General features: G+C 38.1%; 1 protein-coding gene across 1 annotated transcript in view; it reads right to left on the reverse strand.

Moving 5' to 3' along the window:
- The window catches only part of LAMA2 (laminin subunit alpha 2), a 318,297-nt gene that overhangs the window by 140,624 nt on the left and 153,005 nt on the right, over positions 1-24,668 (reverse strand). The window contains exons 16-19 of the mRNA XM_082480248.1: positions 20,990-21,103; positions 14,461-14,588; positions 8,760-8,846; positions 1,514-1,725 (exon numbers count right to left, since the gene is read on the reverse strand). Of these exons, the coding sequence (XP_082336374.1) occupies positions 1,514-1,725; positions 8,760-8,846; positions 14,461-14,588; positions 20,990-21,103 (541 nt within the window). The remainder of the gene's footprint in view (positions 1-1,513; positions 1,726-8,759; positions 8,847-14,460; positions 14,589-20,989; positions 21,104-24,668) is intronic.

The following is a 24,668-nucleotide window of genomic DNA, read 5'->3' on the forward strand; positions in this document are numbered from 1 at the left end:
GCCACTACTGTAGAAATGTTCAAAGTAACAGTCCTCTTGATGCCTCAGGAACAGTGACAAGCTACTGGAAGCTTTTTTTTTTTTTTTTTTTTAAATAAACTCTTTTTAAGTCATGTTGTACACCTAACACCCTAACTTATATGACATCATTCATCGTGAACTGTTAAGTCATGCAGAGAATATATGTGATTGTTCAACTTCTATCCAGCATTGTATAGAGCAGGTACAGAAAGCATTTGCACATGTATATCTCTTCATGGCTACCTATGATTTTACGTATATCAGTCTTTATTAGCCTTAGCGGAGAAAGCTGGTGATGTTCTGCATCTCGCTGGCTCCCGTGCAGTCTTAGGTGGTCCAAGAGAACTTTGTATTCTCACTGTCAAACTGCAAGCCACTAATCGAGCAAATCCTGGAAATGGATGCCAGTGGCTCAGACTTCCGTGCTTGCAACACATACTGCAGAAGTGGTCCCTGTGTTCCTACTCACACAGCAATAAGACAACGGCCCAGCTCTTTTACTTGCATAATTTTATCCGGTTATAACACCTTTGTACTGAATGGAGTTGCTCTGAGTTTATTCCAATGAAAGAAAAGGATTAAATCCCTGTGACAGTGAAATAAAATACTCTGCTCTTTCAGGACAGTTTACAACCTGTTGTATTCCGTTCCTCAGAATGGGGTGGAAGGGTATGTGAAGAATGTTTTTAGGTTAAAAGCACTTGTTCTGCCTAATAGCTGCATTCTGAGTTGTGCCAGCAATGGCTCAGAGAGAGCCATTGCCTCCTACAGAAGCAAAAACTCCTGCTCCTACCAAATTTTCCATCTGCTCTCAGTAATTTCTTGCAGTCACTATGGGGAAGTATGAGATGGGGCTTTTATTTAAACATGCCACCGCTCAGCTGAGAAGTGGTAGCTTGCTGCAGTGCCAGGTATCTTCCTCCAGAGCACCTTAGAACATCTGTCAGGAGATTTTGGACTGTGCTTTGCAGGACGTGAGGGAATCTTGCCCTGTAAGAGGCAGTGGCTCCCAACTCTTACCAAGGTCATGCAGGTGGGAAGGATGTGACAAGTGGTGCCAAAGTTGGACCCTACAGTAACTGAAATATCACTCCCTGCTTTCAGCACCAATCTCGTTAATTAACAGGATTTCCCTGAATGGCTTATAGCGTTTTTAGTGAATTGCTTTCATTTATTTGTACTTATTTTTGTAGATCTGACATTTAGTATAACCTTTTGTATGCATGCAATGCTCCACTCTCCCAGGTTTTTTCCATGTCTCCTTCATTACTGCTTCAACTACAGCAGGAAGTTTTTTAATAGGTTCTTCTTTCTATTTACTTTGAAGTCTCCCGCTCCAGATGCGGACGCAAGCAAAACACTATTGCTATTAGAGGTGCAAGTACACCGTATCATTCTCCTGCTCACACATACAGAGGCACAGTCTTCCTCTCGGGAACATGGCTATAGGATAGATCAATACTGTCAGGAGCAGTAAAAGTTCATGACTTACGTTGACAGTTCCTTGCATGAAGAGCATCGCCAAAATATCCATCAGCACACCTCTCACAATATTGGCCTGTTGTACCTGGCTTACATATCAGGCAAGCACCAGACAAGCTGTCACAGCTGCCAGGAACGGAGAAGTCAAGGTTGTCATTACACTGGCATGGCTGGCACGATCCCCCTGGTATCAGAGGTTGTCCAAAATAGCCTTCTGCACACCTAAGGTAAAAAACATCACCAGTTAGGACCCTTAAATAACCCTCTTCTTAGAAATATTTAATTTTGTTGCTTCACTAATCACCAAAAAAGATTTGATCTTCTTTCAAGTATTTCTTAATCGTCCTTTTTCTCTCTCCCTCCTTCTCCTTTTTAACAACACTGTAGATACAGTACCAGCTGAAATCCTGCCAGTTCTGCTAGTAATTAGATTTCAGTGGGAGAAAAATCTTGTCACTGGCACCGAAGACGAGACAAAGCATAAGAAGAAATCTGTCTATTGGCACACTAGAGGAATTCAGGTCCACGTTAGATAGGCTTTGTATTTCAACACATCATGTCTAGCTGTTCTGTACTCATTTACCAGCAAGCTTGATGATTTTTTCCCTCTTCCTTAAAAACTTGTTTAGTTTAGAAAAACAGGCTTAGAAAGTAATACAGGCATAAATTTGTTTACCTAACAAGATCCTCCCCTGACTTAGCCTTCCCCTGATCCACTGCACGGTCAGATTTGTTCAATTAATGGATTGCTGATCTCCACGTATAGGCAGGTAACAAAAAGATAGCTCGTTATCACAGGAACTATGTTGGTGTGTAGTATACCTTTCATATTTTAACAGAGATGTTTAAAAATATCACCTTCTTTTCCACCTTGCCCATCGGCAGTTTCCTGTGCGTACCATGTAAAACAGGTTAGTGAATCTGACCTAACACAAGTGTGCATTTAAAGCAAATTTCTACTCATCTCACAGCCTATTTCCTATTTATATTCTGGTCTGCTTTCCCTTTCCATTACATTTGCTAACACTTCACAGTAAGAACAACTTGTAGATAGTGCAGAAAAAGAAGAAAAATTGCCCAGTTCCAGCTAATGAAGTTATTCATGTGCATCTCAGATGAACTCCAATTAGTGTCAAGAAAACAGAAAGTACATAGAGCACATTGCATAAATTAATGCTTCCTACTATTTTAAAGTCAATTTGAAAGCAGTTCTAATGTACATAGATACCCTCTCTGCTCTGTAACAGTACTGGATGGTATGGTCGAGCAAAGATTTTGGGTATCATCCTAATACGGGAATGTAGAGCTCCACTGTGCTCTCGCTCTTGTCCCTTTATTCTCATCAAGATCATCCTTTTCCTTGCACCCAGAATATCTCATGAAGCTTCCAACTGGCCAAACAACATAGCCATCTAAACATTTATTAAGTATTATTCACTATCATTAGCAAAGATTATAAAAATGGTTAACTGAGACGAAGGAGGAAATCATAGTTGGATCTAATTGAACAGTTTTTTGTAGTAAGATATTACACAAAGTAGGATTTTTTCCATTCTCTAAAAATACCCACCATGCAGACCATAGATGAGTAATATGTATAAATAGGGCAGTGGTTTGGGTGCATGTAAGCACTCAAGAACATGAGTCAAATTTTCACAATCTAGACCACTGTGTTTTACGCCTTTGGCATAGCTATCTCTCACAATTACCTCCTCATCGCAACAATTTATCAAAACTTTGTCATTAGAACAAGTCTGGCATTTTATTTTCAGAACCTGTCATGAATGTAGCCACGTACTGTACCTCCTTGTATTCCCCGCAAAGAAATGGATCTGTTTTCCTTGGATGGAGAGTATCTCAGCAACCACAAAGGCTGATTTTTAGCTTACTTTTGCCAAAACAAGTTGGCTTTTTTTCAGTGATGATATCTCAGTTACAAAGTGTAGAAAAGTCTCTTAATGCATGTAACAATTAACAGCCATGTTTTATCAAAGCCAAAGAATAACTGTTTAATTTCTGCAGCTATCTTATTTTACCTAAAACAGATGATTCTTGAAGTTCACCCACGCCTTGCTGAGACCTTTCTCACTTGTTACTGGCCTATTTGTCTTAAATCTGTATCTTTTTGGTACTACTAATCTATTTGACTTCATTTACTATGCATTCATTTTCATCTTTCACTTTCATTTAGGGGTTAGTTCTGCTTCTGGTAGCATTCACAGATACTTACCAAGCAATTCACAGAAAAAATACTCCAGGGATTTGAGAGACATGCACTGCTAATCATTTCCTTCTATTAATAGCAGGAGACCTTGATAACTCTTTGTATCCTCATCAGTTTAGAATTTGCTAATTAAAATTAGCAAAACCCCCTACCATCACATAGCTATGTTCTACTTAAATACACACATAATCTCAATTCCAGAATCAAGATGATCCTGAAAGCAGGGGCAGACCAGTTAAGGTTAAAAGAAAACTGTGTGCATGTGTAAATTCTTCCAATTTTTCTCCCAGTATTCCTGAAGTAGCAGGAAGGAAAGTTTAAAAAAATCCACTTTCAACAATTGCATCTTTATTCCTTAAGGCCATTTCCATTTCAGCTGCTCTTCTCAGATTCAAAGCATTACATGTTTAGCAAGGTTCATATTTAAAAAAAAAAACAAACAAAACTCAATAATGTATGTGGCATGGAAAATTAGATTTATCATAGAATCATAGAATGGTTTAGGTTGGAAAGGACCTTGAAGATCATCGAGTTCCAACCCCCCTGCCATAGGCAGGGACACCTCCCGCTAGATCAGGCTGCCCAAGGCCACATCCAGCCTGGCCTTAAACACCTCCAGGGATGGGGCCTCAACAACCTCTCTGCGCAACCTGTTCCAGTGCCTTACCACCCTCAAAGTGAAAAACTTCTTCCTAATGTGTTATCTGAACCTGCCCTCTTCTAGTTTAAAGCCATTCCCCCTCGTCCTATCGCTACATGCCCTAGTAAAATGTCCTTCCCCAGCTCTCCTGTAGGCCCCCTTTAGGTACTGGAAGGCCGCAATAAGATCTCCTTGCCTTCTCTTCTCCAGGCTGAACAGCCCCAACTCTTTCATCCTCTCCTCATAGGGGAGGTGCTCCAGCCCTCAGGTCATCCTCATGGCTCTCCTCTGGACATGCTCCAGGAGGTCCATGTTCTTATGTTGGGGACTCCAGAGCTGGATGGAGTACTCCAGGTGGGGTCTCACGAGAGTGGAGTAGAGGGGCAGAATCACCTCCTTTGACCTGCTGGCCACACTTCTTCTGATGCAGCCCAGGATATGGTTGGCCTTCTGGGCTGTGTTCGCACACTGCTGGCTCATGTTGAGCTTCTTGTCAATCAGCACCCCCAGGCTCTTCTCCTCAGGGCTGCTCTCCCATTACACAAAATACATATTTAAATAAATGACTGCTAAGTACAACAGAACACCTCTGAGATGAAAAAAATAAACAAAAATATTGAAGAAATATTGTTTCCGTATTTTTCTTTCTTTCTCTATGCTCACCTTTACCCTCAAATGCAGGTGTGTCTGTGACTGACACTGTTTGTTTTTATTTGGCGTAACTGGTGCCAAATACAGGGCGGCTATATAAATATATTTGTATGTATGTGTACTGGGTTTGGCTGGGATGGAGTTAATTTTTTCCATAGCAGCCTGTATCGTGCTGTGTACATAAGCTTATATGCACACAAACACAGGCCTATTTTATATATTTCTTTATATTTACTGGAAAAAAAAAAACCCAAGACAGAGTTAATTTAGGCTGCAAATCCAAACACTTTAAAGTCTGGAAATACTGTTTTTACAGTTGCTTTGAAACATATGTGCATTCAACCTGTGTACGAAAGTGGGCAAAAGCCCTGTGGAGAAACGGCTTGTGAACACGCTGTTAAAAATCTTAACTCAGGTGCACAACACAGACGTTATTGTTGTATGACCAACTATAAATCTTGCATTTTCTAAGGTCAGAGGGCCTACCTTCGCAAGCTGTAAACAATCCTGCATAACACATTTGTTGTATCAAATCTCCTGAATGTTCGACCCTTTTCCCCCATCAGCACTGCAGTACAGACTCATGCTTCTGGCAGCAGTGGAAGAATTATATTAGCTAGAAGGAGCAGCGGGGTTGAAGCCAAGGGACTCACAGGGACTGTGGCTGGTGGCACTCTGTGCTAGACCTGAAGAATGGGGGGTGGGGACAGGAAGGAAGGACATGAACCCGCTCACCCTTCTCCTCCCAATTAAGTTCCACTGACCTCTCTCATCTCTCCTTCTAGGAGCAAAAGGTCACTGGAACCATATTCATAAATGAAGGAGTGCCAGAGGAGAAGCTAGACTCTCACCCATTTTGATTCTTTTCCCTAAAACTGTGTGCTCTTGTCTGTATCAAGACCATGTAGTTGGAAAACGCATATTATCGTTACCTGTAAATGTGCTGGGCTCAAAGGACAGCTTTTTGACAGTCTCATACACCCTTTCTATGGAGTTAGGAGAACGTATATCCTACCTCATACCCTTTGGGAAAGCGAGCAGTGACCAAAGGAAGAACATAAGTCTAATTTGCTGGGGAAAGGGATTAAATGGTGAAGCTGGGCTTTCTCCACAATTATAGATATGTGGTAGCACCCAACAGAGTTTAAACCTGCAATTATTTTGATGGTGTTATGAGCTGGACCCCTTGGAACATTGAGCAGTTTTGGCAAGATTTTCCTGAAGAGTTCGAGTGAGAGAAGTAGCAAATTTTTTTTTTTTTTTTTTTTTTTTTGGACATTTTACAGCTTAGGTGTAAAAATATATATATAAAAACAAATAAGAGATCTTATCTCCCTAGGCGGTAGAGGATGACTTTGGAGGCCAAATAAGTACAGTACTGCGTATGCACACTTCATGATACTTGGTACTTTGTGATAATTTAGGACTGTTCAGTTAATGAATCATGTGGCTCAGATCACTTGTCACTTTGCAGTTGCTAAAATGAAAGAGAATTTCATGTAAACTCTTTTAGCAATTATACAATCACTATTAATAGCAAAAAGCCACCACGCTTTCTCCTGTTCTTTGTTATCAACAGCTGCGGGCATTTCCAAGCAACTTGTTACAATTAAAAGCAAATAGTTTTACGAACCTTGGAATTAATGGTCTAATTTCCAATGGATTTATATCTTATGGTTACAAGGCTAAGGACTGATTATTTGCTGCAGGATGTTGCTATTCAGCGGGGAGTAATCCCTCAGGCTACAGCAGTGCTTTTTCCTTGCCCTGTGAAAGTTTTCTTATGGGCAGAACATTTAATAATCTCTCTCTGTCTGTCTCGTTCCCTCTTTCTCTCTCTCTCATGTATTCTCTGCTGTTTAATCAGGTGTGAGTTCGCACAGTGTTCTCCCCCTTAGCTGAGACATGTCCTGATCTTTTAACCTCTATTCAGCCACTTCTTTTCACGAAACCTTCAGGGACAATTATTATCTTTGAGACCTCCCACCCTTCTGTCAAATTTGGTTGAAATTGACCTACCCGTTCAAATGTCTTTGCGGGCAGCCAGACAGACATGCACAAAAAGATCACGCTAGCCTCTTTTGCTTAGGAAATCAGGCTAAAATCCAAGCCTGCCACTTATTCAGATTCTGTCCTACTGCATCTACAGCCTGTGCTCCCCTCAGAAAGAGCACTTGTTGCTAATGGAAGCCATCAATGACCCTGCATTGACAAACTGCCACCAAAGTGCTCTCGATGTGATTTATTCCTGCCGTCATTAACTTCACAGCCCACTAGCTGAAAGAAGGTGATGACTTCCAAGACAGACAGGAAAAGACAGGCAGAAATAGCACGCAGCAGGAGCAGACTCAGTGATGATGGGTGGAAACAGGTGACAGCCTGCACTCTCACTTTAGGACAGATATAGCACAACAGGGGATTTAAAAGGAAGTAGTTGTAAACGTGAATCGGGAAGACAGGACTAGGGGATGATTCACAGCGTATGGTCAGGTTCCTGCTTTTCTGCTTGGCTCTTCTTCTTGACTCGTTCCTGCTTTTCCTCATCCCAGCCTGAATAGTGTATGTCTTCATTCAGAAGCACGACCCTTTTTTAGGGTTTGTGTTGGAAAATGCTGCAAGCAGCTCATGGAAGTGCCAAATGACAAAAGCCTACTAAGAAACAGAATTGCCACGTTTTCATGCCCCATAACTGTTTAGCCAGGTGTTAGACAGTTACCTGGCTCTCCCTGCCCCTCTTAAAAAGGTGTCATTCGCAGGGTCACAGGGGATTGGGATTACGGAGCCAAAGCCAATGCTGATTCATCACGACCTCCAAACATCTAGCAGAGGTCCCCTGGCACGCTAACTGCTCTTGAAAGCTGTTCCATCCATCCAATCCCAAGAGACCGAACGCGTACAGACACAGTGATGATATCCCTTGCTATGCGGTCTCACATCCTGTGGAAGGGGGTTCCCAGGAGCTTAGCACTAGCACTCGCACAAGCTTTCTGTTTCATTTAAATTCTCCCCGTGATCCTTTCAGAATAACAGGATATAAGAAGGGGAGAGAACTTTCTCTCTCAAGTACTACCATGTCACTCAGACCTGTCATAACCAAAGACAGACTAGACATTCTTGACATTTTTTTTATTTGCCTTTTGCATAGGTAGTAATAAGTGTAGGAAATATATATTGAGCTTTTCTATGCATTTGGCAAAGAAGAATTATCTTTTTTTGTCATTAAACCCTGGCACATTCTACTTGCTAAATAAAGACTGCAAATGGATACTAGAAGCAATAAAAATGTAAAATAATCTTTTTAAAAACAAAATGAATGAAAAACTTATTAGAAGAGCTGTATTTTCACTGCATATTACCATCTCTTAAAGAGGCATCAGTCATTTATTGCACATGTTTTTTCACCGTGCTCTAAACATTCAAATGACAAGACACAATAATTCTAAAAATCTCAGAAGAGTGACAGAAAAGCTAGAAGAATCCTTTTACACAAAAGACTCTTACTTCTCAGGCAGTGCTTCTTGGAAGCTTTGCACTTTACCATAAAACAATTAAAAAAAGCACTAGAAATATACAAATGCATGGACACAATATCCGAGGAAGATGCAAAGGAATTTCTTCAGTGAGTCTCAGAACACAGGAATGGGGACGAGAAGGGGAAGTAATAAAAAAGGCAGAACAGTTCCATGTGATCGATACTTTTGTTTCAGGTCTCATAGGGTTAAAAGCATGGTGCTTGCTTACCTTTCACAGCGTGGTCCCACGTACCCAGCTGGGCATTCATCACATATTAATCCACGACTTCGGTCAAAATGGCATGTCGGGCTAAAGCTGTATTGTTGATATTGGGTAAGAAGAGGGACAAGGAAGAAACATAAAGAAAAGATGGTTAGCAGCATAGCTCTCTTCCCACTTCAGAGATCGTCAATTTGCAAAACAGCGCTCAGGAAAAGTGATTCTGGTCTAGGACATGGGGCTTAAGTTTGACTCCAACAAATTGGATTTGGAATGACTCTGCTATTTCTGCGACACTGAATATAGAGTAACGGATGGCAGCATCCCAATAGCCTGTTATTACGGGACTTGAGCCTGCCACCGAGTGGTCTGGATACCATTAAAAAGGCAGGAATGTACAGCTGTTTGTTTGTGCCCCCGAGGGCCTGGCAAAACAATCTATGCCATAATGTGGCCCCTATATAAATCTTTCTGAAGGACAACTTATTTGAAAGCTCGGTTAACTTTGCGTATAATAGGCTGTGAAAGGAACCCGCCGAATAAGAAAAAGGAGGGGCAAAAGGGGAAATATCTGGTGCGGCTCCCAGAGAGTGCATCTGAGTAAATTGAGTGCCAGTGACCTCAAGCAACAGGCCAGACAGGCACGCTGAAGTTTAAGAATAGCTTGCAGAGTAGAAAGTTTTACCTCTTTGCTATGTTCTACTTGTTCTACTTATTTTTAGCTGGGTTTTTTTTTTTTTTTTTATAAATAAGAATACCATAGGCATTTGTAAGCTCCACCTCTCAATGTCCATGTTTAACTCTGAACTGTGCTCCTCACTGCTTCGCATTTCACTTTCCATAATCTTTCTCCCTTAACACACTCCTGTGAGGAAACCTCCTGACAGTCAGAAATATATTGCTCAGAAGAGGCAACCTGTTCTTCTTTTATTCTGGAATGACTACTAAAGACAAAGACATACAAGCACCTTTATAGGACCTCATCTAGATAATAGTAATCAATTCTGGTCAATCAAATAGAAAAAATAGAAAAAGGAAAAAAATATAAAACAATGGGAGCAGGTGCATAGTGGGGTGACTATTCACAACAGGAAAACAATGCACCTATCCGAAAAGAAAATACTAAACTATCTATTGTAACCTAGGAAAATAGAAGTTGAGAAGGAATCTAATTGCTCTAACAAAGACATCAGAAGGAAGGTATATCCAAGGTAAAAGTTCACGCTACAATAATAACAACAAATAGACACAATCCGACCTTGGATAAAATAAAGCAGGGTATAAAATGAAAGTTTCTGGAAAATAACAGGCACAGGGAAGACAGAAAATCTTAATTAGGATCATGTAATGTGATTACCTGCTGGCGACTGGACCCACTTCTCAGGAGTCATCCATCCTATGATCTGACCCCAATTACTCTTTATTCTGTTTCTGCTATAGATTGTTTCCATATATAAATACCCTGTCTGTCATAGGGCAAGTTATCCCACAGAAATAGGAGATCGGTAAGAAATATGTGGGAAGACCAGGTCCAGTAAACATAGACAGCTATTGGGATTTTCCTCTCTCCCATAAGAACTATGATTGTGTTGTCTTCCGATATCATTCAATTAAAAATAGATTCACGAATGCATGAGGAGCCAGCTGAAGAAACAATAATTGTTCATTCTATTTTTAAGTAGCAATGAAAGCAATTTTCAACTGAAGCTCACATTATCATTGAATCTAATCAGCAGCACCTAACTTATTTCAAATAAGCTGCTGCTTCTCAGTCCCAACCTCACTCTTCCTAAGAGCTACAAGGGAAACTTTGTGGAGATGCTGTCACAGCTCATTATGGCATTGCACAAGATCGACTGTACCACAGTTCCATCAAGAGCTCTGAATTCAACTGCATAAATTTTAAATATAATAATAATAAAGTATTTATTATTACTAAGCAATAATAATGAATAGCAGAATTTCCATGTTTTAAGGGTTACGCTCAGACCTAGCATCCTTTGATTCTTTCTCTGACTTCTCTCAACACTAAACATTAATATATTGAGAAATTCCCATTTGCGTACTATAAAGGAAATATGTGAGAGCAGGGTGAGAAAAGAAGACCTTATCTTCCTGATTATTTAGAATTTCATTACTCACTATTGATAAATACTAATGAACAGAGTGTACTGATCTGTCAAAACAAGCTTCAAAAAATCATAGGCCCTCTTGCTTCATCATCACTCTTTCAGTTTTTACATAAGATAACAACGGTAATACCGGTCATGACATGGGATAAGTACAAAAACACAGTATGGGTATAGATGCGATAGGTTTATGTTGGGAGACAGAGCTTCCTAAAGGCTTACAAGTACGTTATAGAAAACATCTCCTGGGAATAAGTTTGTAATTTTATTTAATTCCTCAAGAAAATATTACAATTCCGAGACCAACTCGAATTCCTAGTTCACATGCTATGAGTTTACTTGTGACCTTTCCAGGCTGAATGAGTTATCTTCTATCTCCCATTTCCAATGATAAAACATTCCTCTCAGGGTCTTCATTACCCATATTAAATTTGTTGCCACTTCGAGAGAAAAGTAGTAATTATCCTAGACATCTACATTTGGTAGAAAAAATGATATAGTAGTATGTCTGGTAATTTCTATGGAAAAAAAACACATCAGTTTATCTGAAACTCCCAAAAGACTAAGAACGCGACAACAGTTTGTAAGAGTGATGCATTAATGAGAAGTGATAAGACAAAGAAGTCAAGCGTACATTACATATGCCATTTATAATACGGGTATTGATCTCATTTGCATCATATAAGTACAAATATGGAGATATATGCAAAAAGTGGAAAATATAGCCCAGGATCTAGAAAACAAGCTTAGTCAATTTTAGTTTCCCAATTGGGCCAAGTTTTCTTTTCTGACATATGGCAAGTCACTTATCACTGTTGTGCTTCAGACGGCAGTTTTATGATTGGCTTATGGAAAATGCTGCCATTAGGCAACAGGAGAGGGAATGAGCAGCAGTTAAATCAGCTTAAGTTAACTATAGAACAACACCATCACCACCACGTTTCTAAAATGGATAGAACAGCTCTCCTCCACCTTATGTGGCATTGCAAAGAAAAAGATTCAAGTGCTGCAAAATAAGTGATGGGAACCATGATAAACATCATAAAGAAACAAAACACTGCTATAAAAGACAAAACGAATTTCTTAATAGAAATATATCTCAGAGGTTCATTACACGGACAATATTCTCTATGCACCAGGAACTTAGTATTAAGCTTAGAGACCTACAGATGCCCTGTCATGTCATATTAGGAAGTAATATCTATAGACAGCTCTTTATAACCATTTGTACATAAATTAGTCACTTGTTAAGTTATTCAGAAATAACATGACATACACTACATCTCTACAATGACATGAGCTTGGTAGAAATTTCGTTATTTTTCATGCGAAGGATGCATGAAAGAATCTGAACTGCTTACATATATTACCCCTAGCATACCAAATTCACTGCCAACTAAGAAAGAAAAAGGAGTATTTTAACAGCCTTCAGGTAACACGCTAAATCTTTAACCACCTCTTTTTTTCCTGATAAAGAAATTTAATAATTGGTCTAGAAATGTAAAGTCATGCGAGCTTGAACCTTACAATGAGTTCTACAAAGCTTGAGGATGTTGCTCACAGTTTTGTTTTTGCTCATTTTAGAAATAAAAAGGTAATGCACAATTCTAACGCAGGGCTAAATAGTAGGGTTCAGGAATCCCAGTTTCATAGTTAAAGAAGATTTATATACTGTGTTTGTTTTGTACCTATATTTTTCAAGAAAACTAAATATTTAAAAGAGGACTCTCTCATTCAATTTCAAAAAAGGAAAGTAAAGCAGCCAGAACTCTGATGAATACGTAATAGAGGTCTCCAGGCATTTTGCCAATAAAAGCCTAAATTCAATCTATTTGACTTGGTTTGTTGCACATCTGCATAAGATATAAATGTGATAGTGTTTTTTCCTGCTTTGTCAGTACAGTGTTCTCAAACAAGAGACAGAGAATTAATTAACTATGCAAGGAAATACTAACTATGTGAAAGCAATGAGGACATCAGAGGAGCCACTCCTAAGCAGCAGACATAATAAACCTATGTATATCTAATAAAACCAGCTGAAGGGCTGTGATAACAGGAAGGCAGGCTCCCATTCCACAATCCCCTGGAATTTCTGCTGCTGAGCGCTTAGATTATTCCTGCCCTGATCAGCGCAATTTTAATAGGACACAATGCACCAACGTTAGCCTGAACTATTTAAGAGCAAAATCTGGTTCATTTGTGCCTTTTGTTGGCACACTGCCATTCCGATGATGTTCTCTTCTTTACTTGCATCTTGCAGAGCTCCCTCTCTGTGCAGGTGGTAGCCCTGCATTTTGCCCTGTAAACCTTAAAACGTACGCTTTATACTCTTAAATAGTAAGGTTCATTTCATTGACAGAATCTGACTTCTGTTTCGGGAAAAATGGGGTGAAATAGAAGATGCAGGGCTGAAGGGGGAAAAAAAAAAATACTCCAGTGGATGTATCAGGTCTATAGCCACTTAAAACTTTTAAGCTGTGTGAAGAGCTTGGGATGAGGCAGCCTCTGTGCATCTTCCAGTACAATCCTACAATCCTTCTGAAGTGCTTATGCCGACTGACTGATTCTTTTCAGAAGGGAGCCACAACCAATTTGTGGCTGGAATTTGAGCAAGCATTAGTTACCACCGCAAACGTGTCAGACACGTACTCAACAGCTCCTGATCTTCTTGAACAATTATTGTACGGGTTCCACCACAGCAGCTCTTCTGTGTAATTCTTGCACCAGGGCCCCTTTTCTCTAAAGCCATACTGGATAGCATAACCCAAATTCATTAATTCAAAGTGATACACATAATTTCCATTTTTTATATGCACAAGAGAAGCTAACCATACAAGATTCAGAACAGTTTTCTTCAACTACGTTGTGCCAAATGGTTTTGGTATTGTTATTTTCCAGGTACTGACTGGGCAAAACCAATGTAAAAATGTTCAAGCCACTTGGTCTATTAAATTGTAGATAGGAAGTAGTGCAGACAAGCTTCTGTAATCAAGGAAACATTTGTTCTTAGATCAGAGTTCTGATTAACTTTTCACTATTATTTTTATTTAATAAAACAAATTTATAGTGATTATTCTGAGATAGGCTGACAAAATATTTTCACTTGCAAGATCTCAGGCTGAATTCACACTCCAAACAAATCAACATTATCACTGACTGTTGACTGAAAGAAAAGGAAAATTAAAAGCAGAAGAAATCACTATTTTATCTGATCAACATAAATTGATTTTAAATTCAATTATTAAAAAATCCCACACATCAAATCTGTAAATTCATCTTTACAACTAGAAACAACTATTCTTAAGGACAGAAAAGCAAGCTCATTATTGATTCAAAGAGCAGTCATCCAAATTCTGTGTTGTTCTTTCTAGCCTAGTCTCACTCAGCTTTTGTCTTGATCTTTGCCTCTGAAGCTAAGCAGTCCATACAATTTAAAAAAGAGCGTAAAAGCTTATATTGCACAATATATTATTTCATTAGAACACCAAAAAATCTCAAGTGTACATCAAAAAGTATAAATGAAAACAGTTATGCAACTTACTAAGCGAAACAGTGTAATATGCAATAAACATATCTCTTACTTGTTAGAAGGTATATTTAGGGGGCAAGCACACAACTGACAGTCTTCAGCCGTCCCTTTAGTAGGATCACCATAGAAGCCAGGAAGACATCGATCACAATATGAACCACCTGTGTTGTGTTTGCAGTCCTAAAGAGAAGATGAAAAGTACAAATTCACAATTAGAGAACTTACATATGGAAAGTCCTTGAAGTTCATTCACCCAGCCCATCCTCTCCACAGGGCTGTAAGAGGTCTACAACATATGTTCTAATTTTCTGCTACTGGTTGAGAAATAGTTCTAGAGGTTACCTATCACAATCAGTGCTTCATATGTGCCAGGTATTTGCGATCTTTTGGATCAATTTTCTCTACGTAAAACAAAAAGAATATTTAACTGCAGACCTTTCTCTTTCCACCATACAGCAGCCGCATTATTGTTTTAGCTTGCTTAAAGAAAAGCTACATTCAGAGCGGCACAAAACAGGTTTAGTATCGCAGTCTTGCAACAGGCCATATTTTGTGACGAACAGTTTCCCGATGTTGATCCCAGAAATACAGCTCAGACTACATAATTTGTAAAATTGAATTATTACATTTCACATTTAAGTGCATTAGCTTTTTTTGCAAGGTATATGGCTAGCAGTATACTAAACATATTTGTGAACAGTAGCAAAGCCTGAATTACTTAATTAATACTTATTTGCTAGAATAGCATCCAGACTATTTTATGAGTAGAAAGAAGGATGAGTGTACTGTATATAGGGCCCTGTCCAACAGTTTGTGTTCCTCTACGTGACTGGCTTTCCTAATACGAGACAGTTTATCGGAGCATATGAAACATCCAACATAAAAATGGCAGCGCTAGATCTGCATTTTTGTATATAACCTTTGGCCTGATCTCAAATTAAATGATCTTATGGCAGCATGGGATTTGGTCGTCTGAGAACAGGCTTCCCACAATGACTTGTAAGAACCAAATTTTAAAGAGTAATTACCCTTTCTACTCTTCTTCCCTCTCATGATATAGAATTTAGAAATTCTAAATAATTTGGCAGGATCCATGATAGGCTCATAAAATTAGTTTCCTGGCTTAAACTCTTTTTTTTTTTTTTTTTGCCATATTTTTAGCATACCACACTATTCCTTTCAGTGCTGTTTGCCACAAGATACCCAAGTGTAGCCCTTTCACAGTGTAAAACCAGAGAAAGCGGGACAAATGCTTTTGGCTCTTAAACGCCGTCTTGATGTGCTCAGGCATAGACTGAAAAAGCATATGGCAATTTGAAAAGACCAAAATGAAAGCCATGAGAGAGATTTTATTTAATGGGGTGTGTTTTGATCTGATTTAGAAAATGGGTCAGATCAAATCTAGAATCTGTTTCACCCAAGCTGCTGCTTAAGAACTCTTGAGTTTGTTGTTTGTTTTTTTTTAAGGTGTAGGTATTTCCACACATGATTGAATTTAAAATATTTTTAAGAACACTTCAAAATTGTTTTCTCATTTTAATAAGTCACGCATATGATACTGCATGATATTTGACAGCCTTACTGTCTGAAAGACATAATGTATCCTCAATAAAGGATTTAAAAAATAGCACTATTCTAAGGAACACTGATTTCTTCTTCAGAACTTTCCAGGATTGCAATGATTTGTACGAAGTTTTTTTGCATTGTGCTCTGCATAGCCAGTACCATACATTTGGGCAGCTGAAAAAGCAGTCATGAGCTCACAGGAGTCAAAAGCACCTGTCTCCAGAAATGCTGTTTGCTGTTTATAGGGTGCGGTCTTATTGCTTGTGTACACAATCAGAATATCTTTGAAATGAAAGCATTAGTCACAATATTATATTTTCACATATTTGGTAGATTGTGAGCTAATAACAAATATTGAGACTCTTAGTAAAATAAAATTATGGCTTTAGAACCATCAGCTGGGTCAAATTCTACTTCATTAGGTCATTTAAGTCCATTTGGTTGTTACTTCAAGAGATGTCATTAAAAAAGAATCTACCGGCCATACTGAAAAAGGAGCTGGGAACATTAAGATATGCTTTTAAAGAAAGATGTGACAAAAATAATTTAAGTGTTTCAAAAGAAAAATCCTTTGCAATTCAAATTTTTTAAGGCATCATGTCAAATTATTTGTACTTTTTCTGAAAAATAATGGATTGTTCTTTTGTGTTAAGTTTAGCTTTAAATATCCTCAGACATATCTTAATGTTTTTGAAGAATATGAACGGCTTATATGTCAGGGATGTTATTAAAGTGAGAGGAGCTAACATACTATTTTAAAGCTACACATCTCTTACAGAGTGGCATTTGCAGCTTCTGCTTTTTTCAAGTAAAAAACCCCCAAACCTTCCATTTTGTAGGAAATAACAATTCATGTTACAAAGAGCTGATCTTCTCTTTGATGATTTATTTTCTGAAACTCTGTCAGTCTTTTCCATGTACTATGTCTAATTCTCCTCAAGCCAGATCTGTGTATCTGCTTACTTCTTCACCGTGAATAAATAAATTTAAGAAAAAAAAAATAAAAGAACCCCATAGATATAGTACCAAAATCTGAGCATACATTGCACTGTGCATATGTTAGAGTTTAGCTGAGAAATAACGATCTTGTGCGGTCCTGTACTTTTCTCCCTGAGTCGGTCTGGATTTTGAAGGACAGAACGAGGATTATGTAGTACATAGATGTGACATAAGTTGCCTGTTCTCTTCAGTGATCCATTAGAATTTATACTATTTTGCCAAATTTATAGATCACTTTAAGTACACAAGTAGATGAGTTATTAGCCCTTCTAAAGTTATTATCAATACTCATGAGAAGTTTGTGTTTTCTTGATATCAATTGGTTGAATCTCAGTTTGAAACTTGACAAATGTACAGCAATGGTTTTGATCATCATCTAGTTTGAGCAATGTCTAATTATACTGAGATTATTTCCTTAAAACATGCTTAAGCCTGTGAAGTCTTAATTTCCTGTTTGTAGGAACATTTAATTATTTTGTGTCATGAGACTGGGTATAGATAAATCATGATCAACTGTCCCTAACCTGCTCAGTACATTATGTATGCTTTCTTTTTATTGTCTTGGAAACACAGTTTGCTCCAACACATTGATCTAGTGGTTTTGGTAAAATCAATGCCTTGTTCCATAGATCCATAGACTTAGTGGCCAGAAACGATTTTATGCTCAAATCTTTATGCTTTCAAATTCCAGGTACTGGATCTCGAACTAGTTTGAATGCATCAATTTTCTGGATGTCTTCTATCTGCAAAGACCATTAAACTTCACTTAGACAACCTCTGAGTAAGCAAGACTGTGGAATTTATTTTTGTCCAAAATTTTATGTACACTCAGACCTTGCTGCCCAAAGACTTTATTGCTGATGTCCTGGAGTGTGTTTTCCACCATTTCCCACTGAGCCATCTCTCACCGTCTTGGAAGAAACCAAATGGAAATTTTTATGCCCGCTATCAGGGAACCCTAAATTCACTCTGAAATACACTCCTACTTTGCTGCATATGCAGCTGAGCGTATAGCAATATGGAAAGAAACAGTCTGACTAGAAGGCTAGTGATGAAAATAAAACTTTAGTCAGGGTGTATGACTGAGTCCAAGATAGTGCCTTTGGCACGCTGCTGCCGTTCCTCAGGATATCTGTCACAGAGACAACCAGGGAGGCTGCTCGTTTAAGCTCGTTAAAGAAAGCAGAAACGGCAAGCCTGGGTGCCTATTCTAGTATATTCCCTGGCCATCTAGACCGCACAATGGTATTGAGTCTTTGGGAGCATGAATATGCTCTTCTGGCGTTTTCAAACTACCGTAACGTCCAGACTACATGGACAATTCCCTTTCCTGGTGTTACAAATGCCATCAGGATGTTGCAGAGGCTTTACGTAATTTTCTTCTGCAGTATAGCCTATACTGCATTTAGCTTGGGATCTATCATTTTGTTTCTGTGTATATGAAGATGGGCGAAGACATTTTGTTGCTCCTGTGACGAGCACTGTCTAAAGCACATGTCCTGAGCACATAGCTCTGACACTGGCCTCAGTCTACGGGGTATGTGCCGTTTACTCACAAAGGAATAAAATACAAAACGGACGCCACGGGGGACAGCCCCCTTAGCCATTTCAGCATATCTTAGGGGAGAAAGATCTACTTTCTCTGGGCTTACTAATGGGAACGTAGTGTTCTGCAATCAACGAAACACCTTGAAATGTATTTGCTTTTCACAAGGTTTAGGTTTAACCAACCTCCTAAAGCTACTGTAAATGTGTGTGTGTGTGTAACACTATAAAAGAGTATTTCTGAACGTTAGAACTTGCCCTAGGTACCAAAGCAGTTATGTATATCACAATGGTAACGAGAATGATGGATCATACAGCTCTATATGGTTGCTGTGGGGATCAAAGGGCTTTGCAGGTTACTGCAAGATATGCGTTAAAATGAGCTTTTTATACAGGCCTATGTCGAAGCAGATGATCTGAGCTTTTATCATGAGTCAAAAACACATTTCAGCTGCTTTTCAACTACATTTCAAAGCTAAGGAAGAGCAAAAAGAAGTATCATATCAGTAAATTAGGTGCCTAAATTGTCTGTTGTATTACTGAAAAAACACCATGAATAATAATAAGGCGGCCAAAAGGCTGTGTAAACCTCAATAGAAAGAATGCCTTTGATGTGAAACATTTCTCTTTTTCAGCATTCAGACTTCTCTCTCTTTCACTTCAAAAGGCTTATGATCCAAATTGAACAGCAGCATTTAATAGCCTGCATGGATACTAACCAATCTAACTTCACTTACAGTTTTTTCAAAGTAAGCTGCAAGAAAATCCAGAACTGACTTTAAGCTCCCTGTGCGCCTCTTCTTTATAGGATGATCTAGCATAAGCTCAGACAGAACACATAAAATACAGAATGCTTGACAACGCATATACATTAAAGTACATTTTCAACTGGTTATTTTCCACTTCCTTATCAGTGCCGTGGTATCTTTACACCAGCACCCTTGAAACATCAGGAGGGGGAGCTCTACAGTCTCAGTCAATAGTTCACATCAGCAGAAAAGTGAAAAAGCACTACAGTATGCAACTACACAGCCTTCTCTTATATCTGGGCCGATGCTATAGGCAAAAACAAAGAGGGAACTCGTGCAAGGGCTAAAACTTGAAGACAGAAGCAAGCAACGTTGGAACTCACATCTGGCTACGCACCCCTAAGCAAAATAGACAATAGTTATGATATACCTTAAACAAGATTCTCCCTTCTCCTTCTTTTGTGTTAATTGATTTTACCCCACACTGATGTTATAGACGTCATAGCTGGAGGCTACAGTCTTTAATGCAATAAATTTTATCTTTGTGGAGAAACACAAATCCGTATTACCCTAGTGATAAATATTTTCATTGCATGTAAGTGAAGGATTCAAAACACGACTGTCATGTCATACATATTTTTCATCCTCGGTACTTCTTTAAGGCTTACAGTATAATTAAATTGAGAATCATTTTAAGCTTCTATTCATGAAGAAGCAATTTGAAAAATTCACTGATCCACACATTAAGGATATCTTGTTTTGCACTGCAGTGCAATTAAACATCTTGTAGAGGCAAAACAGGAAGACCAGTGATAATTCTAAGTGCCAAATTACATTGCAAAAAGCCTGAATTTTCATTTTGGATTTTTCCCAGCAGCTTTTTCTTAAGGAAATAAAAGGGAACATTTAGAAACATGCACAATACAGAGTCTGCTTGAAATTCTGCAGGGAAATGAGAGTATGATATCTCACTATACTGGCACTGGCTCAAATTGTGTTTCTGCAAGACTAATGAAATGAGAAATGTTGTTTCAAGCTTCATGCCATGTCAGACAATATGAAACTAAAAATGCCCTTGAGTTAATCAGAACAGTCTATTCAGCATAATTCACCCACTCCAAAAGGCTACTGAATGGGTCGGAAATAGTGGTGTGCTGGTAGGCTTTCTATGGAAAATATCACAGATTTAACTGCTGAATTAGGAAGTAACTACATAAAATCTCCATAGCTCCAAGTTGATTTAGCCAAAATCAGAGGCTTTTATTATTTTTTAAAGTGCAACTTATTAGGTGTTTCTTCAAGGAATCTAGATGAAGGAAGCCATTAATAATATCTTCTTGTCATACTAGAACAGAATTTAAAAGTTACCTGCTACATACTATAAATTAAATACACTGCAGGAGATAGATGGGAAGGGGAGAAAAATCTCTCATGGAAGAATATTGATATATTTGCTGCTTTCTGCATGCCATACCTTATACTATTGATTCTATTTCAAAACATAAATCCTGCATGAATAAAAAATTCCTTTTGTTTAACCATAGAAGCTACTATATCTTGGTGTGAGGGCATCATTAACTTCATCAACAGTTCAACATAAAGATCTCTCCTGTCAGTCGCTGTTTTTTTTTCTCCTTGAGTATTTCAGGTCTCAGAGGTTGTTAATTCAATTGCACAGGTATACTGAACTGATGTTGGCCATGCTCCTGTAGTGATACTTACAAGGCATTCCCCTGTGATATCATCACACGATTCTGCATGACCAAAGCATGTACATGGTGCACAGACTCCACCAAAAATTGTGCCATTCACCCGCCGATGTCGAGGCCAGCAAGACTGCAAGATAAATTAGATAAAATTTAAACTCTCACTTGAACAGGAAAAGGGACGTGATTTTTAAAATGTTGTTGAATTTGATACTTGCACACACAAAAACTGTATTTGTCAAATTAAAATACCAACAGATCTCTAGAAATTTGTTCTTCCTGGAGCTATGGCTTTGCACTGACTTTGGCCATATTGGCAGGTGTGAGATTAGAGGAAGCCTTAACTTTATCATTCTTCTGAAATGGTAAAATAAAGCAGAGAAATGAAGAACTGAAGTATGATAGCATCAAAGCAAGAGGTACAGATTGAAAAATAGCCAGAAGGCAAAATACCGAAGAAGAGAGAAGGAGGGAAGAAAACCCCAAAACAACAAACAATGTTTCTGAGAAGTTCAGCTGCAAAGAGCAATCAAAATACCATTTAGTCTTTCTTGTTAGGAGTCTTAACAAAAAGTTACACTGAAATAAAGCATGGGCTGAGAACAAAGCCATCCCTTTATTTACAAATTGTGCTTCTTAAATATAAAGTATAGTTATTTCCCTTTAAGACGGTGCTCCAATTTTTTTATTTTTCTGTTAGATTCAGATCAATGTCAAATGCGTGGCCAGTTTTTCCTTAGAAAAGGTGACATCTTAAAACTGTGATTCATCAGCAAGAATTCAGCTATTCAACTTTTCATAATAAGATGTCAAGCGGCAGTCTTCCTTACTATATATCTCACAAATGGCTTTATAGTTTTTGCAAACTATCTTTCCTCAATAAGAATGCTCATGTGATCTAAGGATTTTGCATAATATTAAAAAGTGCATGACAGAGTGTCGACCTTCAAAAGCATCTGGCTAATACAAAGAGAAAGTTTGGTAGTGATAGAATACTCAAAGTATCATTAAATAAAGAAAATCCCTTCCCCTTCACATACACTCTTCAAAAAGGTAACAAGAAGAGTCTCTTATATAAAAGTAGAGACAATGTCCCTTTTTGTCTTACTCCTACAAAACGTGAAAATAATTTGAAAAGGAATTGAAATGATTCTTTTTTAAAAAAATCCAAAACCTGAAACATTATCCTTATTTTTCCTTCTTTTCATTCTAACAAAACTCATAAATACTAAAAATTAAAATGCAGTTATAAAATCTAGAAAAGAAAAACAGGTTAAAAGAAATTGCCTATTTTATTTCTGTGGCATGAGATGCAACTGCCTCAGCTTTTTCTGTATAAATCTATAAATCTTCTTCCTCTTTTGCTGATTCTGAAAGGAGTGATCTTGTGCACAGATATACATGATATTGCACAAGATAAGGCTTCAAAAGCCACTAATTCTAAGGACTTAGACATGGAATATCAACAGCAAGGCTTAGAACAGAACTAAAATAAAAGATTACAGATAGGGATAATATGAAAACAGATCATGTCAAATTCAAAAGTCAGGAACGTTCTTGACCGTCATAGTGATGCAAGTTAAACACAATTTCTACCCCAGTAGAAGTAAAGAAGTAGATAGAAAGGGAACAAATCTGGTGGAGAAGAGCAATTCGATGTGAACATGTTGATGAGTAAAGGCCAGAAGATTCACATGAGTAGAGCAAAGTAACTGTCACAGATTATTCCAATCTGTATTTGAAATTTAAAATTTCATCTGCTTTACCTATGCTTACGTTTGTTCATTTCTCAGATATGCTAGCAAAGACATTACAATTTTCTTGGACTAGAATCTTATAGAAAATTAATTCCAAATTTGTGTAATGGAAGAATCTCGTAAGAGACAGCATATTTTAAATGGGATTGGTTGTATTCTGAAGACAGATCATGCCAAAACATTCACATCAAGAAAATAAGTAAATAATGGTTGGTTTTAGTGCTGTGGCTTATATGCCAGGTATCACAACACCACTATGCAGGAAACAAACACATAAATTAAATTAAATGAAGAAGACAAAATGAAACAGAAAACCTGCAAAAAAATCAATAAAAATGAAACTCTGCTAGGTGGAAACTGGAAGAATCAAAGTGAATCAAAGTGTTGGACAAGGTCAAAAGTATTCAGAAGAAACAAATATGGTACTCTAAAAAAACCCCACATTTTCAATTTACCTTTCCATACTTTCTCAACTGCTAGTATGCCTGGAAATCTAAAACTTCACTGTTGTTTTCTTCTTGTTTGTCCTTGTTATAAGAAGCACAACCGTTTACTCAGAACACTAAAATATTTCCCTATTTTTTTCAAGCACAACTATTCAATGCATATCATATGTTGAACCTCTGCTACAAAAGACTTATGAAAAATGAATTCAGTGAATAAAAGGCATGGAAACTAAAACTTAACTGTGTCATTGTTATCATAAGACAGCAAGCTTTGTCAAATGGCATTTCTGAGCTGTCCAAAACACTGTGAAATTCAGTGAGAGGACACAGAAAAAGTGTGCCTATGCAGAAGTCCACCATATCTTCTTGGTCTTCAGTCTTGGGAGGAAAACCAACATACAGGTAGGGACTACAATATGGTTTAGTTCAATAGGCCTGTAGTTAGCACTCAGCCAGGGCAGGAAACAAAGAGTGTCCATGCAGCTACCAGTATGAGTACTTTCTATTGTGGAATATGATCTTAAGTACACATCACATTTCCCAGACTGTTTTGAATTGGAGAGAAGGTTTAGCATTGAAGGACACAACATTGGACAGAGAATTTCAGCAACACCAAGGCACGAATTTTACCCAAGTCCTTCAGTTTCTACAACAAAAATAGATATTGAAACATCTTGCAATCAGGGCCTTTCCAACTGCTTTCTGGGAAATCACACCTAAATCTGAATTGAGAGGAAAAATGGTCAGATGAAAAAAAACGTGTGAAGCACAATGATGCTTCATCCAGCTTTTGTCTTCAAATAATTGAACAGAAAGACAATGGTTAGACTCCAAAAGTATTTCTCAGCCAAGGTAGGCAATATTCTTTTCCAGGTTTTTTTCTGTCTCTACCATTTTGGAAATGTTAAGAATATCCATTAATTCCTTCAGGCCTTCTTTCCACATAAGTTTATCGAGCCCCAGCGACAAGCAACCACATTTGGCGTGAAACTAGACTCTAAGCCCTAAATATCACATATAAGCATGGAAGATTTTAAAGAAAAAGAGAGTTGACAAGCAAATGCCTAAAGTGCCTGTGTAAATGGCACACTGTTTGTAGTTTTGTGAAGCAGAGCATCTTGGTGTTTGAAACTATTTCCTTAAAGGCAAAGCTTTTGAAGAATTTTTTTTTTTTTTTTGGTTTCTGTTTCCCCCAAGCTATGCCCACACGAGCTAGTTTCTCATATGTATACTTGTATGAACACATTCTGTGTGAACTAATGAATTTCTTAGGAAAGCGGGTATTTTCTGAGCATGTGTGTACGCTATTATCTGTAACAGGACCAAACTAAAGTGAAACAGTCCTCACAAGAACACACACGCAAACCTCAAAGACTCCAGAGCAAATGGCAAAGCCCTGGGAAAACAAAAGAGGAAACTCAACCACATTGATACAGATAATTTGATCTGGCTTTGTTGTGCCGAGGTCAGATAAGTGCCATTTTCCTTCTAA

The sequence above is a fragment of the Vanellus vanellus genome (assembly GCF_965231255.1).
Source record: "Vanellus vanellus genome assembly, chromosome: 3".
Classification (NCBI taxonomy): domain Eukaryota; kingdom Metazoa; phylum Chordata; class Aves; order Charadriiformes; family Charadriidae; genus Vanellus; species Vanellus vanellus.